Here is a 15,883-nt window from a genome sequence, read left to right as displayed (position 1 = left end):
ACAGGTTCATTCCCGGTCCTATCCTCACAGATTATGCTATCATTTCACTGCAGCAACATCACAGGGCTCGAAAAATATTTTGCACTGGCAAAGACCAGTTTATAGTTATGCAAAACAGCCTTGAAGTCATCAACAGTGTCAGAATCTACAACAATTCCACTGCTGAAAACTTTTCAGCATTTATTTTTTGGAACTATATGAATTTTGATGCGAGGTCTTGATTTCACTGGTCTTACATATTTTCCTTTTAGGGAATTGTGGGCAACCAGTACCCATCATTTCTTCCTCCCCAGAAAAAACAACTAGCACACATATTGTCGAACTGAGCTCCATCCAGGATACTAGGTATATCTACTGTTTCATTTTCTTGTAGGGGAAAAAGATGCATCTTTCTCATCTATTGATGGATCTGGAGAAACATTCATAATACTCTGACGTCATGCTCCAGTATTTCTTCCCTAGTGGACAATCTTGCACTGAGGTCATTTTTGGCATGTCATCAGGACAGGGCAGTTGAGATACCATGATAATATTCCTGATTGGAACCAGTTGACCATCCCTCTGTATGAGGATTCTGCTTGTTTCTATCGCTCCTTGATCCTTCAAGTTCATAGTAAATCATCTCATCAGGAACATCAAGGAGGTCCTACTCGAACTATACTCGTTGGAAGTTTTTTCACTTGGCTATGCTACCAATTATATATTTGGTTTAATCCTTTATCCAAGTGTAACCAAACAGAGTTCGCAGCTGAAGTATTTTCAGAACTGGGGCAACTCATGGTAGAGGTGGTATAAGGTCTCATCACTTGCCTTAGTATCCCATAATGCAAAGCACATATCCTTATGGGCTATGTATAATGCTATGCATTATGGAAAAGGTCACTACCCAGACTGGTTTCGATCTTTATTGAGGTCTAATCAGTGGGAACCAGACCCAGAGGTGGTGATACTAAGGTGGACGTAATGCAGAAGTCATATCACCACATACCAGTTACCAAAAGGTGTCAACACCTAAGTGAAAAAACTTCCATCAACTATCTCTAATCCAGAGAATTTTAATACTATGGTGTTGACACCTTTTGACAACTGGTATGTGGTGATATGATTTCTGCATTACTTCCACCTCTATCACCACCTCTGCATCCGGCTCCCACTGATGAGATCTCAATAAAGATCGAAACCGGTCTGGGTGGTGACCCTTTCCATAATGCATGGCATTATACATAACTATAAGGATATATGCTTTGCATTATGGGATACTAAGGCAAGTGATGAGAACTTATACCACCTTTACCACGAGTTGCCCCAGTCCTGAAAACACTTCAGGTGCAAACCCTGTTTGCTTACACTTGGATAAAGGATTAAACCAAATATATAATTGTCTGATACTACTCCTTAGGAAATATTAAGTTTTGACGTGGGGGTGAGTGTGATTGGTATTCCCCTGATAGGTGTTACATGAAGGAGTAGTTTTGATTGTGTCTACTGAAAAAAGTTGAACAGAATTTGGAGAACTTGTCACCTTTCCAAGTTCTTAGATGAAGGGGTCATTTTCCCAAGTGGTTTGCCTGTTGAATGTAACATTAAGAATGAAGGTATATTTGTTGATAAAAGTGGACAAAAGTTGCACCCAACAGCACCTTAGCAAGGGACCAGAAATGTCATTTGAGCAATAAGCAAGTCAAGTCTGATTTGAACTTACTGATGATTTTTTAGTTATGGGCTGGGTTGCAAGCTGAGTGAAAGACTAGAGTTTTGACTTCAAACGAATGCATGATCTTTAACATTTATTATACCTAAGGTAAAATACTCTCTACATACACATACACACACACACACACACACACACACACACACACACACACACACACACACACACACACACACACACACACACACACACACACACTCTCTCTCTCTCTCTCTCTCTCTCTGATGCTTTGGGCACACTTATTGGTGAGATAGAACTGTTCAGGAGGATTTCAGTGGAGTGGGGAATAATGGCCCTCATTCCAGCAAGAATAATTTTAGTTATGTGGTCAGAGTAATGACACAGATCAGGAGAGTGAAAACAATCAGACCACTAAGAACAGACATAAATATCTGAGTTATCTCAACTGACACCATAGTAGAACAATAGGATGTGATGCTGAGATTAGCCAAGAGAAGGTCAATTTGTGTACAAGTTATGATGAGATGATTTGTCAAGAGGAGCTGGTTAAAGAAAGATTTCAGGATATTGGTGAATTATGGGATTTATTGGTAGGTAGGTGAAGATTTGTGTTATCCCATTAGTAATAGCAAATAGTTCAAGCTTTCTTTCCAGCATGATCTGTGAAGTTAGAAAATCAGAGCAGGCAATTTGAATTATGAAGAGTAGTCTACAAGGATGATTATCAACTTTCAGTGATAAATAACACTGGCCAACAAAAAAAAAATTTTTTTCTGCTGATTATGATCTGACACTTGTCTTTTACTAATTTGGGTGCGGTGATTTCAAATATCAAACCCATTTTTCTCTATCACGTCAGGTTTTTCCTCTATGGCATTTTATTTTTGCTAATTTGTAATTTTTTTATAGTTTTAAGGAGGCAGTACTATTTAGAGGATCAAAAAAAATCAATTTTTAATATTATTTTCTGAAAGTATGTACTTTTAAAAATCTGTTCCTAACTTTTTATCAAAAAATTCGAAACATTCCCGGAGATATAGCCTATTATTCAAAGCGGTGCGCAGATCAGAATCGGAGCACTCACCGCTCTCACTTGTTAGTAAACGAATAAATGCGTAAGAACCTGCAACGGTACGTACTGGCGCTTTGAATGCAAGAGAGGCCGATAACCGACCTAATACATTTCGGTGATGAAAAGTAGGCGATGACAACTGCCTAAAACAAATGAATGCTATATGTGTCATAGCGGACAAAGAACGATCGAAATCAGTCAATCGTTAATCGATCATGAAAGTATGATGAGCGCTTATAACGTTTCAATAAAGTCTCTGGTTTTTTTTGTCTTGTTAATTGCATGTTAGTTGGCAGTGAAGAAAATACATCATGTCTACTACTCGAAATTGTGTCAATAGTGTAGATTCCTTCTGCTACATTTGTGGGAGCTTTACTGTTCCCAGTCAAAGGACAAATATCACTGATTTCGTTAAGAAAGTGTACTTTGCATACTCATCATCATCATCATCAAATTCCTGCCATGTACCCTCAAGGGGTGTACAGGATATGACAGTACTACATGAAAAAATTACATCATTACTAACTTCCTATCTACAATTTTCCTCCAAATCAGTCTGTTACTTGTCAAGACTCCAACATTATCAGATCTTATATTTCTATCGTCTAAGGCACTTTGTACCGTATCAATCCACCTATATCTTGGTCTTCCTCTGGGTCGTTTTCCTGCCAACCTGGCAGAGAACACTTGTTTTGCTAATCTTTCCTCTCCCATTCTATTTAAGTGACCATACCATCTGAGATTAGCTCTGCTAACGCATTCCTGGATGCTGACAATGTCAAGTTCTTTCCTAATATCCTCATTTTTAATATGATATTGCCATTGATGCCATCTGTTCACGCCTCTAATCTTTCTCAGGACTCTCATATCTGCGGTCTCTAGTCTTTGGTCAAGTGTTTTACTTCTGACCCAGCTCTCAGATCCATAAGTTAAAATTGGTTTGAACACAGTCTTGTATACAGCTAATTTAGTGTTCCGACTAATTTCTTTCTTATTCCATATGAATTTATTCAATTGACTTCCCACGATACCAGCTTTGCTGATTCTGTTGTCTATTTCTATATTTAGTTTACCATCTTCAGTAAAAATTGTGCCTAAGTAGCTGAAATGTTTTACTTGTTCCACAGGTTTTCCATTCACAACACAGTTGACATTTTCAATGATTCTGCCTATTTTCATTGTCTTTGTCTTTTTATTGCTGACCTTCATACCATATCTATTACAACAGCTATTCAATTTAGTCAGAGAATCTTGCAGACTTCTAGCAGATTTATTTAGAAGTATAACATCATCCGCATAAAGCAAAGAGCTGACATTAACATCTCCAATTTTGATATCAGGTTTAATACCACATTCCTTCATAATGTGATCCATATAGATAATGAATAACAGAGGGGATAACGTACATCCTTGTCTCACACCAGATTTAACATTAAACCATCTTCCTGTACTTCCTTCAATTCTAACTGCAGACTCACAACTCAAATAAAGACTAAGTATTGCTTGATATAATGCCCCATTGACACCATATAACTGCAGCGTATTGAATAGCTTCTCTCTTGGCACCTTGTCATATGCCTTTTCCAAATCGACAAAACTTAAATACAGATCTTTGTTATATTCCCATGCTTTCTCGACTATTTGTCGTAAAGTGAAGATCTGATCCTGACAGCCTCTATTTGGCCTGAATCCAGCTTGTTCTTCACCAAGCTTTTCTTCCACAATTCTTCTCAACCGTTTCTCAAGTATACTTGCATAGATCTTGCCAGGAACAATCAGTAGGGAAATACCTCTGTAATTCTCACATTCAGTTTTATTTCCCTTTTTATATATGGGTACTATGAGAGCTCTACTCCAATCATCAGGAATTCGTCCCTCTGTCCAGGCTTTCTGAACTATGCAGTGCAGCCACTGTAAGACTCTTATACCACCATACTTCAGCATTTCTGGTCGAATATCATCTACTCCTGCTGCCTTTCCACATTTCAAGCCTTTGATGGCTTTTTCTACTTCAAGTATGGATATGTATTCCTGACTGCATGCCTGGTCAGTGTTTTTTATCACTGTGCTGTCATCACTGCTTGTTTCATTTAGCAGTTTTTCAAAGTAATTACTCCATACTTCAAGGATATCTTTTTCTCCTGTTTTCATTTCACCTTTATCATCTCTAATTCCTTTTACAGCACTCTTTCCTCCATTCCTAAGCTTCTTCAACAACCTCCAGAATATTTTGCCACCTTCTTGATATTTATTTTCTATATTCTTGCCAAAGTCCTCCCATGACTTTTGTTTAGCTAGTTTTACACACTGTTTAGCTTTCTTACATTTGTCTCTGTATTCTGTAAGAGTAAAAGCTGACTTATTTGCCAGGAACTTTTGATATGCTTTCTTCTTTTCCTTCACTGCCTCTTTAACTTCCTGTGTCCACCAGGGAGTTCTGATTTTTTTATCTTTGCACACAACCTCACCACATGCCTCTCTGGCAGAATCAATCAATGTTTCCTTTAGAGTTTGCCACTGAATCTCCAAGGTTTGATTCCTGTTCTCAAACTCTTTCATTTTCTTTTCAATAATATTTCTGTATTTTAGTCTACAGTTTACATCTGAGAGCTGCTCAACTTTTATTCGCTTTAAAACTTTCTTACATGTTATTCTTTTCAATATGAAATTCAATTTTATCCTGCTCAAGACTAAATAGTGATCACTTCCAATTTCAAATCCTCTGTACACTCCGGTGTCCTGCACCATGTAGAAAACATCACTATCAACAATAACATAGTCAATGAGACTTTTCTTATTCCTAGCCTCTTCTCTCCATGTGAATTTGTGCACATTTTTATGTTGGAACATGGTGTTAGTAATAACCAGTCCATGTCCTGAGCAGAAATCCAACAGATATTTGCCATTATTATTAGCTTTGCTCTTTTCTCCAAATTTTCCCAAAATATTTTTGTATGTCTCACAATCATTTCCTACTCTACTATTTAGATCCCCAACAAGGACCAACTTTTCCTTTTTCATTGTGTCAGTTGCTTTTTCTAAAGCCTCAAAAAATTCCTCCACTTCTACCTTAGTAGAACCTTCTGTGGGACCATAGGCACAAATAAGTCTCATTGTCCAGTTCCCCATTCTCATATTTGCCCACATTACTCTACTTGAGACTGACTGCCATTCAAGAAGATTAGCCTCGTATTTTGTGTTGAATACTATGGCTACTCCTTCTTTTCCTTGATTGTTATTGCCTGAATATAACATTTTGTATTTATTGCTCAGAAAGATCTCACCAGTTTTGGTCTTTTTTGTTTCAGTCACCCCTATTATGTCGATCTGGTACTTATCTAATTCCTCAGCTAGCTCCATTTCTTTGCCATTCAGGCTTCTTACGTTGATAGTACCGATCTTTAACTCTGGTGATGTTGAGTTGGGGTTTGTTTTCAGTTTTGTTTTGTTTTCACTTTGCATACTTTGATGTAAAAATTGGAGGTTAGGACAAGTCATGGGCTCCAAATAAAGTGTGTAAGTCATGTGTAGAAAATTTACGACAGTGGAGCAAGGGAAAACGTCAAAAATTAGCTTTTGGCATTCCAATGATTTGGCGGGAACTGAAAAATCACGTAGATGATTGCTATTTTTGTTTAGTTCAGACTTCTGGTTATAATAAGAAGAATAAGAAAAAAATTGTGTATCCAAATCCCCACTCAGCAATTTCGCCAGTTGCTCATTCCAATGAAATAGCCGTGCCAATTTATAAAGGACGTTTACTAACAAGCGAGAGCGGTGAGCGCTCCGATTCTGATCTGCGCACCGCTTTGAATAATAGACTATATCTTCGGGTATTTTTTGAATTTCTTGATAAAAAGTTAGGAACAGATTTTTAAAAGTACATACTTTCAGAAAATAATATTAAAAAATCGATTTTTTTGATCCTCTAAATAGTACTGCCTCCTTAAAACTATCAAAAACTTACAAATTAACAAAAAGAAATGCCATAGAGGAAAAAGCTGACGTGATAGAGAAAAATGGGTTTGATATTCAAAATCAGCGCACCTAAATTAATAAAAAACAAGTCTCATATAAAAGTCAGCAAAAATTGTGTTGGCCAGTGTAATCAGACATCATCTGAATTAGGAAAATTATCATGCAGCAAACAGGCAACAAAAGTGAGGCAAGGAATATATGGAATGTTATGTATCTCTTGCAATTCATCTGTCACAAGTTCCTTTAAAGATTCTTCATACATAACTGGTAGTGTATTGATAGCACAGACAATGCAGATATGACAGTTTAAGTGGTCCTTCATTCCTTCCCTCACTCCTTAACAACGTTGCATATCTTAGCAAAAAACACCCTGTCCAAAGTACACTAGAATGATCCACTGCTTTCATTTTGTCTGATTCTGTCAATGCAAAATACTTTTGCTCTATTCTTTATACAGTAAACCCTTGATTTAACGGACAAAATTTTTGATCCATATGTCACATATGAGAATGAACACCCTGTTAATTTTAAGATGATTTTAACCAAGATTTGCATATAATTAAATTAACAGGTTATGGTTTGTTATTAATTTCCTGTTATTTTCAAATTTTGGTGAATAGGCCATCATATGTTGGAAAAACACTTAAGTAATTTAGCCAACATAAATGAGTCACCGCTCATAAAACATGCTCGGCAAATGATTAGAACGTGATCAAACCAATCGTACTGTAATTGGTTCTTTTGTCGTGTGGCGTGACTTTCTGCGCAGTTTTATTTGTTTAGGTAATCCTGCTTCGAAAAAACTTCATAGTTTTTTCGAAGCAGGATTACCTAAACAAAGCACCTCAACATTGAACATTAACTTCACATTAACTTATCTAAAAGTGTGTGTAAAACAATTTTTTTGTTATTACAGTGCTAATATTGATAAAATTGCAGTATAATATTACAGATATTTTTATTTTAAAAAATTCGCACTTTAACGGACACTCCTTAGCCCCTACTAGTCTGTTAAATTGAGGGTTTACTGTATTTGGCATATGGTCTTGAAACAATTTTTAGCAATTTAAGACTACATAAATATCAGCCGCTATACAAGTACTCAAGGAGTCAATACTGTATTAAGAGATAGCAATATATAAAAAAAGTTGTATGTGTAGGCTTCTATCCTTCCTTCAACATAGCCAGAGTAAGTAGAATCTACAATACTCAAACTGGCAACTAAGTTAATACCTATCTATTGCATAGCTACATACCTGGAATGTGTAGATTGTGAAGTCTAAAACTACTAGTTCTACAAGTACTTTTGCAAATGTAGCAGCAGATAAAGTATCTTTAGTAATGGATAGGAATGTCTAATAAAGAAGTTAATATCTGTTATATAGATTTTGAAAAAGCTTTTGACTTTGTAAAAGTCAAAAGAAGGCTAATTATTTAACTATATATGGGGCAAACTGCCATGGTGAGAGACATATATGGTACAACAGAACCAGGTATCATGAGATGAGGAGTAAGACAAGGCTGTTCTCTGTCACCAATGTTGTTTAACATGTATTCTGAAGCAATGTTAAAAGAAGCACTGGAGAATTCGGAAGAAGGAATAAAGATTGGAGGTAGACAGATATTTGCAATAAGATACACAGATTACAAGGCATTATTATCAAATACCGAAACAGGACTACACATCTGTTGAACAGATTACTGGAATCCTGTATCAATTATGAAATGAAAATTAACATCAGAAAAACAAAAGGTAATGAAAATAGTAAGGAAAAAGGCAAATATGGATATCAGAATAAATGGGGAAAAATTGAATCAAGTAAAGACATTTAAATATCTAGGAAGTGTGATTAGCAGTGATGGAAGATGTAAAAGTGACATAAAAGCAAGAATAGCAATGGGAAGAGATGCCTTTAATAGAAAATGGAATTTATTCAGAAGTAAAATGGATAGAAACCTAAAGAAAAGACTAACAAGATGTTATGTGTGGAGTGTTGCCCTCTATGCAGCTGAAACTTGGACATTGAAGAAAAAAGAAATTAGATTTTGGAAAGCTTTGAGATGTGGATTTGGAGAAGGATGGAAAAAAATCAAATGGACAGATAAAATAACAAATGAAGAGGTCTTAAAAAGAGTATAAGAAGAAAGAAGTCTGTTAAGGAGGATAAAAAGAAGCAAGGAAAACTGGATCGGACATATTGTGAGAGGGAATGGAATCATCAGAGATGCCATCGAAGGAAAAAGAGACGGAAAAAGACCCAGAGGAAGAGTAAGGAAAACAATGCTAGATGACATGCTGAATGGAGACAGGTACACAACCTTCAAAGAGAAGGCTCAGAACAGAAGAGAGGAAGAAAGTTTTTGCTCCTAAGAGAAGAACCTGCTCAATTGCAGAATACTCAAGAAGAAGAAGGAATGTCTAAAAAATCATGCCAAAGTGAAAACAACTGCTTAATGTACTTACATGAACATGTTTTTAATAAACATGTATCATGTGCACTAATTAACCATCTCCCCCTCCCCCCCGTTAAATTTCTGACATACCAATTTTATATTTCAAATAACATAAAAAATCACTACTTTTGGAGAATTTTTTTCTGTCTTATTTGTACAAATTTAGTTTATGTCACAATTAGTAAGTGAGTGAAGTTTTAGTATGAACTTTGTAAATACCATTTTTAAAAAAAATTTAAAAAGTAAACAAGATATTCATAATTAATAATTGCAGGAATGATTTCATATTCTATCAACACCAAGTTAAAAAACTCAGACCTCCACAGACAACTCTAGGTCACTCAGCATGCCAGTCTCCTATTATTCATGTTAACAGGAACAAAAGAATATTTCCTTGAATAATTAAAAAATATTTAAGATGCTTAAAACACATTTTTCAGCTGTTAAGCAGAGCTCAAGTGAAATTTAAATAAATCTGTTTTCTAGTTATAATTGAAACTCATAACAAAATATGAATTCTTAAGAATATCAGAATTGTAACTACACAGGATCCACCTGCTGCTACTGACAGATATAAAACTTACCTTCAAAGGAAACATTACTGGCGAGTCTACTTCAGTACAATCTATGTAAAATTTGCTATTTCCTCGGAAACCATCACAATTCTGTTGTCGAGGTCCATCAGACTTATCTTTTTCACATTTATCATCTGTATTTTTTCCTTTCCTTTTTATCTCTTTCAGTTTTGTTTCATCACAAGAATAAGACTTTGTATCATAGGAAGACACTTTCTCTGGCCATGATGAAGTACTCTTCTTATGATGATCACTATCACTTTTGTCTGTCATTTTTTCTATCATTTTTTCACTTGCTTGAAGACTAGAACAGAGAAGTTCACATATGTTTGCAGCTGTGTCCATATCTGATACACTGCATTTCATTTCGGATTCTTTAATGTTACACCCTAAAATTCTAGAGGTACTTGCATTATCATCGCTAATACCTTCCCCAGAAGAAACCATTTCATTTGTTAGTGACTGATGTTGATGCCTGTTTGTTTTAAACTTTGCACCTTTATTAATAGATCTGAATTGTTCAGGTTCTAATACACTATTTATAGACTCCTCTAGAGATGCTGAGGAAAAAGAAGAGGCACGATGAACTTTTTGAAGTCTGTGTAAACTTCGACTACTAACATTTATTCTTACTGATTCAGTGCTAGCCAAGTCTTGAAGAGACTGTGACTGAAGTCCAGCCTTCCCCAGTGCACACCCACTCCCCACATTATTTTTTACATGAGTGTCTTCACATTTTCCTAAAATTCCAGTTTTTTTTTTACCCGTATTATCTGCTGATTTGGAGGAAAACAAACTATTGCTCCAGTTTAAAATATCACTATCTAGTCCATGTGATCCTCGTCCCTTTGCACAACTTGCATTACGGGATTTCTTAGACCGGCTTGTGCCTTCCCAAACAGGCTCACTCTTGTTGACATCTTCAAGTGGATCTGCTGCTTCCTTTTTAAGCTGTTTAGATAAGTCACTTTGTTCAGTACTAGGTTTATTGAATGTGGATAATTCATCAAGCAACTTCTTGAACTGATCATCTGGAAGCCTCTTCAGGTCATCAGTTGTGCTCTGTTCTTTTACCTATCACATGAGGGGGGAAAAAAATTACTCAAAGCTTTCCGGAAATGTTTGAAAACTGAAACATTTATCAAAAATACATAATTTATATGAACACATCAATTTTTAATTAATACTGATGCATATGAAGGTACATATAATCATCTACTTGTCTGTCATTTTAATTTTAAATGGCAATGTTGGAAGCATCAGCATAATTGGGCATGTGTTTCCAGTAACATCCAAAAAACAATCCTCAGCACGTGATCACTTAATATCAAGAATCATTTGCATTTTTTTTCTTTAAAGCACAACAAATGTTCTTGATTAACAATAGAAAAGTAATTTTTGGTTTTAGCTTCATTCTTTAATTCTATGCAAGTGATAGCCAAATGATCCCACATGCTGAATCAAGTCTTGCATGTAATCTTATACAACCTGCAAAAAAAAAAAAAAAAAAAAAAAAGATCATTTTCTATAACTGTTTTCGTACAGCATCCTTATTGGCTTCTTATTTAAAAATTATCTTTATGTTTTCGTCATTGGCTTCTATTATTAGAGTTATAATAAATAATAAACACTATTAGAAAGAAATCTTTGTGCAACAAGTAGTTTTCCTGAAGAAATATACCGTATTTGAAACACTTTAAATTTGTAATTCCTCCTGCTGCCATTTTTATCATCACAGTCTTCTTTTTTTTTTTTTTTTGAAAGATAGAAATAAACTGCTGTAGCTACTAAAATACAAGTTTCTCTATGAAGTCTCAAACTCCACAGAGTGGTCCACACTATCATTTTTTACACTAATCCATCATCTCTCTCTCTCTCTCTCTCTCTCTCTTAAACTTATTCACCAATAAAGCATTTACACAAGCTGCCTGCCGAAACTCATTCTTCCATTCATTCACAGATGATCTGTGCAATCCAGCATTTCCAAGCAAAAAAAAATCCACTGTATGGAAATGAATCATGGACCATAAAAACTGCAGAAGAAAAAATAGAAACTGGAGAAATGAAATTCTTATGAAGACAGCAGGCTATACTCTCTGGGACAAAAGAAACACAGAAATACATAAAGAACTAAAAATAGACTCAGTATTGGCCAAAGTATATGAATACTGAATGAAGTGGATTGAACTTATCGAAAAAATGGATAGTTCAAGACTACCCTACACCAAAAAATACTCAGATATCACCCAGTTGGAGGATACAGAAACCAGGGATGACCAAGGAAAAGGTGGAAAGAGACAGGAACAGGCCACTGGGTCCAAATCCCTAAAAGGATGATGCTCTTACATAGCTTCTGGGAACCCCCCCCCCCCGCCCCCATCTTCTCTTTCTCCCTCTCTCTTCATGTACTGAAAAAATTTATTTGGGGTCAATCTGATATCCTTTTAGTTTCTATCACATCTCATTTGTGTCTCTGAACCAAGTTCTATAATCCAATCCTTAAATTTATCCTATTAAGTATAATAAATTTAGTTTAATCCTTTATCCAAGTGTAAGCAAACAAAGTTTGCACCTGAAGTATCTTCAGGACTAAGGCAACTCATGGTAAAGGTGGACCAAGCTTTCATCACCACTTGTCTTAGTATCTCCCATAATGCAAAGCACATCTCCTTGCAGAGCTGTATAATGCTATGCATTAAGGGAAGGGCCACTACTCAGACCAGTTTCGACCTTTATTGAGGTCTCGTCAGTTGGAGCCAGATGCAGAGGTGGTGATACTAAGATGGAAGTAATGGAGAAGTCATATTTACCTATACGAATTGCCAAAAGGCTTATCCTAATAAGTATTTTACACTTCTCACTCTTGGTGACTTCCCTCTGAATGCTATCCACTTCATTTCTGAGAAAACTAATGTGACCTATCTGTGTACAGTAGTCTAGATGTGGACATATCAAAGCCTCCTTTTTGAAGTTTTGATATGTCCAAACAATCCTTTTTGAGATATTTTGACCATTTTTGCAATATGCTGGCTCTGAACAACTCTGTCCATAGTCACTCCAGAATGACTAATCTCAATTTCTTGGAATTCAATTACATCAACATAATTATGCAGACCATAAACTTTTCATCCCAAACTGCATCCCTATGCTCCAATAAAGTGACAACCATTATCCTCTGCCTACACTGACACAATATATTTAGATTATCCTGTAGATCTCTACTGCCTTTCTCAGTTTGCATCATTACCAAACAGCTGAATATTTCTTGTCTACATCAAATCAATGCCTATAACATCAATAAACAAATGAAACGAGAGAGCCCCAAGTACACTGGCAGTCACCAGGATTCCCAACTCTTCAATGTCTGTCAATGACCCTCTTATCTTTGTCATCAGCTTTGTGTACATTTCCATATACTCCATTTTACATAACAGAATCTTTGCAGTATCCTATCAAATTCCTTTGCCACATTCAGCTGGAAAATCTTTATCCAGCTTAATTATTACTTTCTTAGAAAGTGGGTGAATTACTGGGGCAAACCTACTCTTCACAAAGTTATGCTTCTTCCACACAAAGGTAACATTCCTATTTATCCATTTTGAAATGGATTACTTATGTAAAGAAATGAATGAATTTCTTTTCACTCAAAATTTTATGGATCAAAAACACAAGAGAAACTAGAGATATGTTAAGAGTGGTTCGTGGTAATGGCATGAAAAAGTCAAGTGTATTTGAAGAGCATAAGAGGTTTAAAGAGGGATGGGAGAGATTATGAAAGAACAGGGCAAGTAGTTCTTAAGACATTTAATCATCTGGTAGATGATTAAATGTACAGTTAATGGCAGAAGAATTATAATTAGATAGAGAAACAATGATGATTATGATATACAATTTGGGAGAAAAATTTTTTTGAAAAAATAGCTCAACACATTCCAAGTAAAGATTAAAAATCAGTGGCAGCTTGATGTCTGTTCTGATCTTTCTTCACAACTGACAAGTTTCTGATAGTTATTGCTAGTAATGAAACTTGATGCTTTCAGAACAATCCTGAAACAAAACATCCAAACATGCAAAAAAAAAAAAAAAAAAAAAAAAAAAAAAAAAAAAAAAAAAGTCATGATTACAGAAAAAATACAATGATAGTTTGCTTTTTCAATCACAAGGGCATAGTTTTCAATTCATTAAAAAAATGACAAACAGTGAACCAGCACTGTTATTTAGAAGTGCTGACAAGGTTAAGTGAAGCTGTTGAAAGAACAGACTTGAACAATGGAAAAGTAATTGGATCATCCATCATGACAGTGCCCCTGCATATGATACAATAGCTGTCTGCAAGTTTCTGCCTAATCAATCAAAAATTTGACCATCCTCTATACTCACCAGAAGCCTCTTTTAACCATTCCCAAAACTGAAGAATGAAACCTGAAAGAATATAGATTTTTTGACATTTCTAACAGCCAACAGCATGTGTGACAGTAATGAAAAGCATTCTAGAACATCATGACTTTCATCCTTTCTTCCATCTGGTGTGTGTGTAGTATGTGGCCTCCCTCGATGAGTCTTGGACTCCCTGGAGGTATCTCTTAATAATATTAATAATTATAATTATGGATTACTTGGAAAAATAACAGCAGCTATTAGTTTACAGGTAAACAAATATATAGTTTTTACGTATGTATTACAGGAATTTGTCACACTGTGTATTCTGATTTACACAAATGAGATTTCCTGCATGGTGTCATCAAAACTCTTATCTAATAAACTGGTTATTTTAGCTGTCAAAATTAACACTGTATAAGAAGGAGAAACAGCAAATAAAGTCTGCTCTTTCTTTTCTGATGCTGGCTAACTATCAGAGGTTTTAACATCTCCATGGCATTTGCATTATTTAGATTTGCAGATTTTTTTTTTTTTTTTTTTTTTTTTTCAGTGTTTTCTTGAACAGCTCCAGGAGTTACTGTTGAAGTATATAAGCAAGATACTTAGAACTAATTAATCTTTAAATTGCATTCAGTCCTCTTAGCAACTTTTCCTCTTTTTTGAGTTCAACAAATAAGTTCTCACTATGGCATGCTCCAATGTATCAGAAGATATCCTAAACTTGCATGTTTGGGGGTGGGGAAGGCATCTTTGGTATGACCAGGAAGATTTATATTATTTGTTCATAAAACACAAGAAATTCATCAAATATCAGAAGCCAAAACAGTTTGAATTTAGGATGCAATAATTTCTGCATGCAAGGACAAACAGAGTTTGAAGACAACTAACCCCATAAAAACAGATGGAAAGACTTGACCTCTACCAGGACATTAATACCAAGGAACTTTTTAAAGCTACTTCAGGTCTCCAATAAGTAGATCTCAGTGATCTCATACCAAGGTTATGAAATGCCTTTTCACCTAAAAGATAATCACCAATATCCATGATTATGGCTAGATTTGAGTCAGCAGCTTCTTGATTGGAGAGTGGGCACACTAACCACTCAGCTAACTAGATCAGCAAGCTACATAAAAAGAAATCAAAATATCACCACACAGTCCATATCTGAACAGATCTGTTGGACTAGGTACCATTATAGGAAACAGTATTATTGAACACTTATCACTGTCAATTGGGTTCAACTTTTTTTTTTTAAATGTGTATGTACTGAGGATGATCATGAAATATTCAGATGAATAAATTAACTTGTGTAAGTAATCCAACTGCTTTCTCTCTCTCAATGTCTTCAGACTAATTTTACAATAAAAAGGCAAAATTTCGATATCTGGTAGTTCCTTATTTCATATCTATAATTTGAATGAAATGAAAAATTGCCCAGAATATATAAAGCCATCAATGGTGTGTGTGTGTGTGTGTGTGTGTGTGTACAGTTGACCATTGAACAACAAGGGTTTGAACTGCATGCGTCCACTTACATGTGAATTTTTTCAACAAATATATTGGAAAATTTTTTGGAGATTTGTGCCAACTTGAAAAAAAACTCAGATAGCCTAGAAACATCAAAAAAATTAAGAAAACGTTAGGTATGTCATGAATGCATAAAATATGCAGATACTAGTCTATTTTATCATTTACTACCATAAAATATACACAAATCTATTATAAAAGCTAAAATTTATTAAAACTTGTGCA

The 15,883-nt window shown here is 35.3% G+C and overlaps 1 protein-coding gene across 2 annotated transcripts in view; it reads right to left on the bottom strand.

Moving 5' to 3' along the window:
* The window catches only part of LOC150107168 (uncharacterized), a 246,019-nt gene that overhangs the window by 149,127 nt on the left and 81,009 nt on the right, over nt 1-15,883 (bottom strand). For both annotated transcript variants that reach the window (XM_090391690.1, XM_090391691.1), the window contains exon 3: nt 9,761-10,825. In XM_090391690.1, coding sequence (XP_090247816.1) covers nt 9,761-10,825 — 1,065 coding nt within the window. The remainder of the gene's footprint in view (nt 1-9,760; nt 10,826-15,883) is intronic.

The sequence above is a fragment of the Typopeltis vanoorti genome, chromosome 4 (assembly GCF_054136105.1).
Source record: "Typopeltis vanoorti isolate ZY-2024b chromosome 4, IOZ_Tvanoo_1.0, whole genome shotgun sequence".
Taxonomy (NCBI): domain Eukaryota; kingdom Metazoa; phylum Arthropoda; class Arachnida; order Uropygi; family Thelyphonidae; genus Typopeltis; species Typopeltis vanoorti.
Note: the sequence above shows the minus strand (reverse complement) of the source record. Positions and strands in the feature narration are given on the sequence as shown.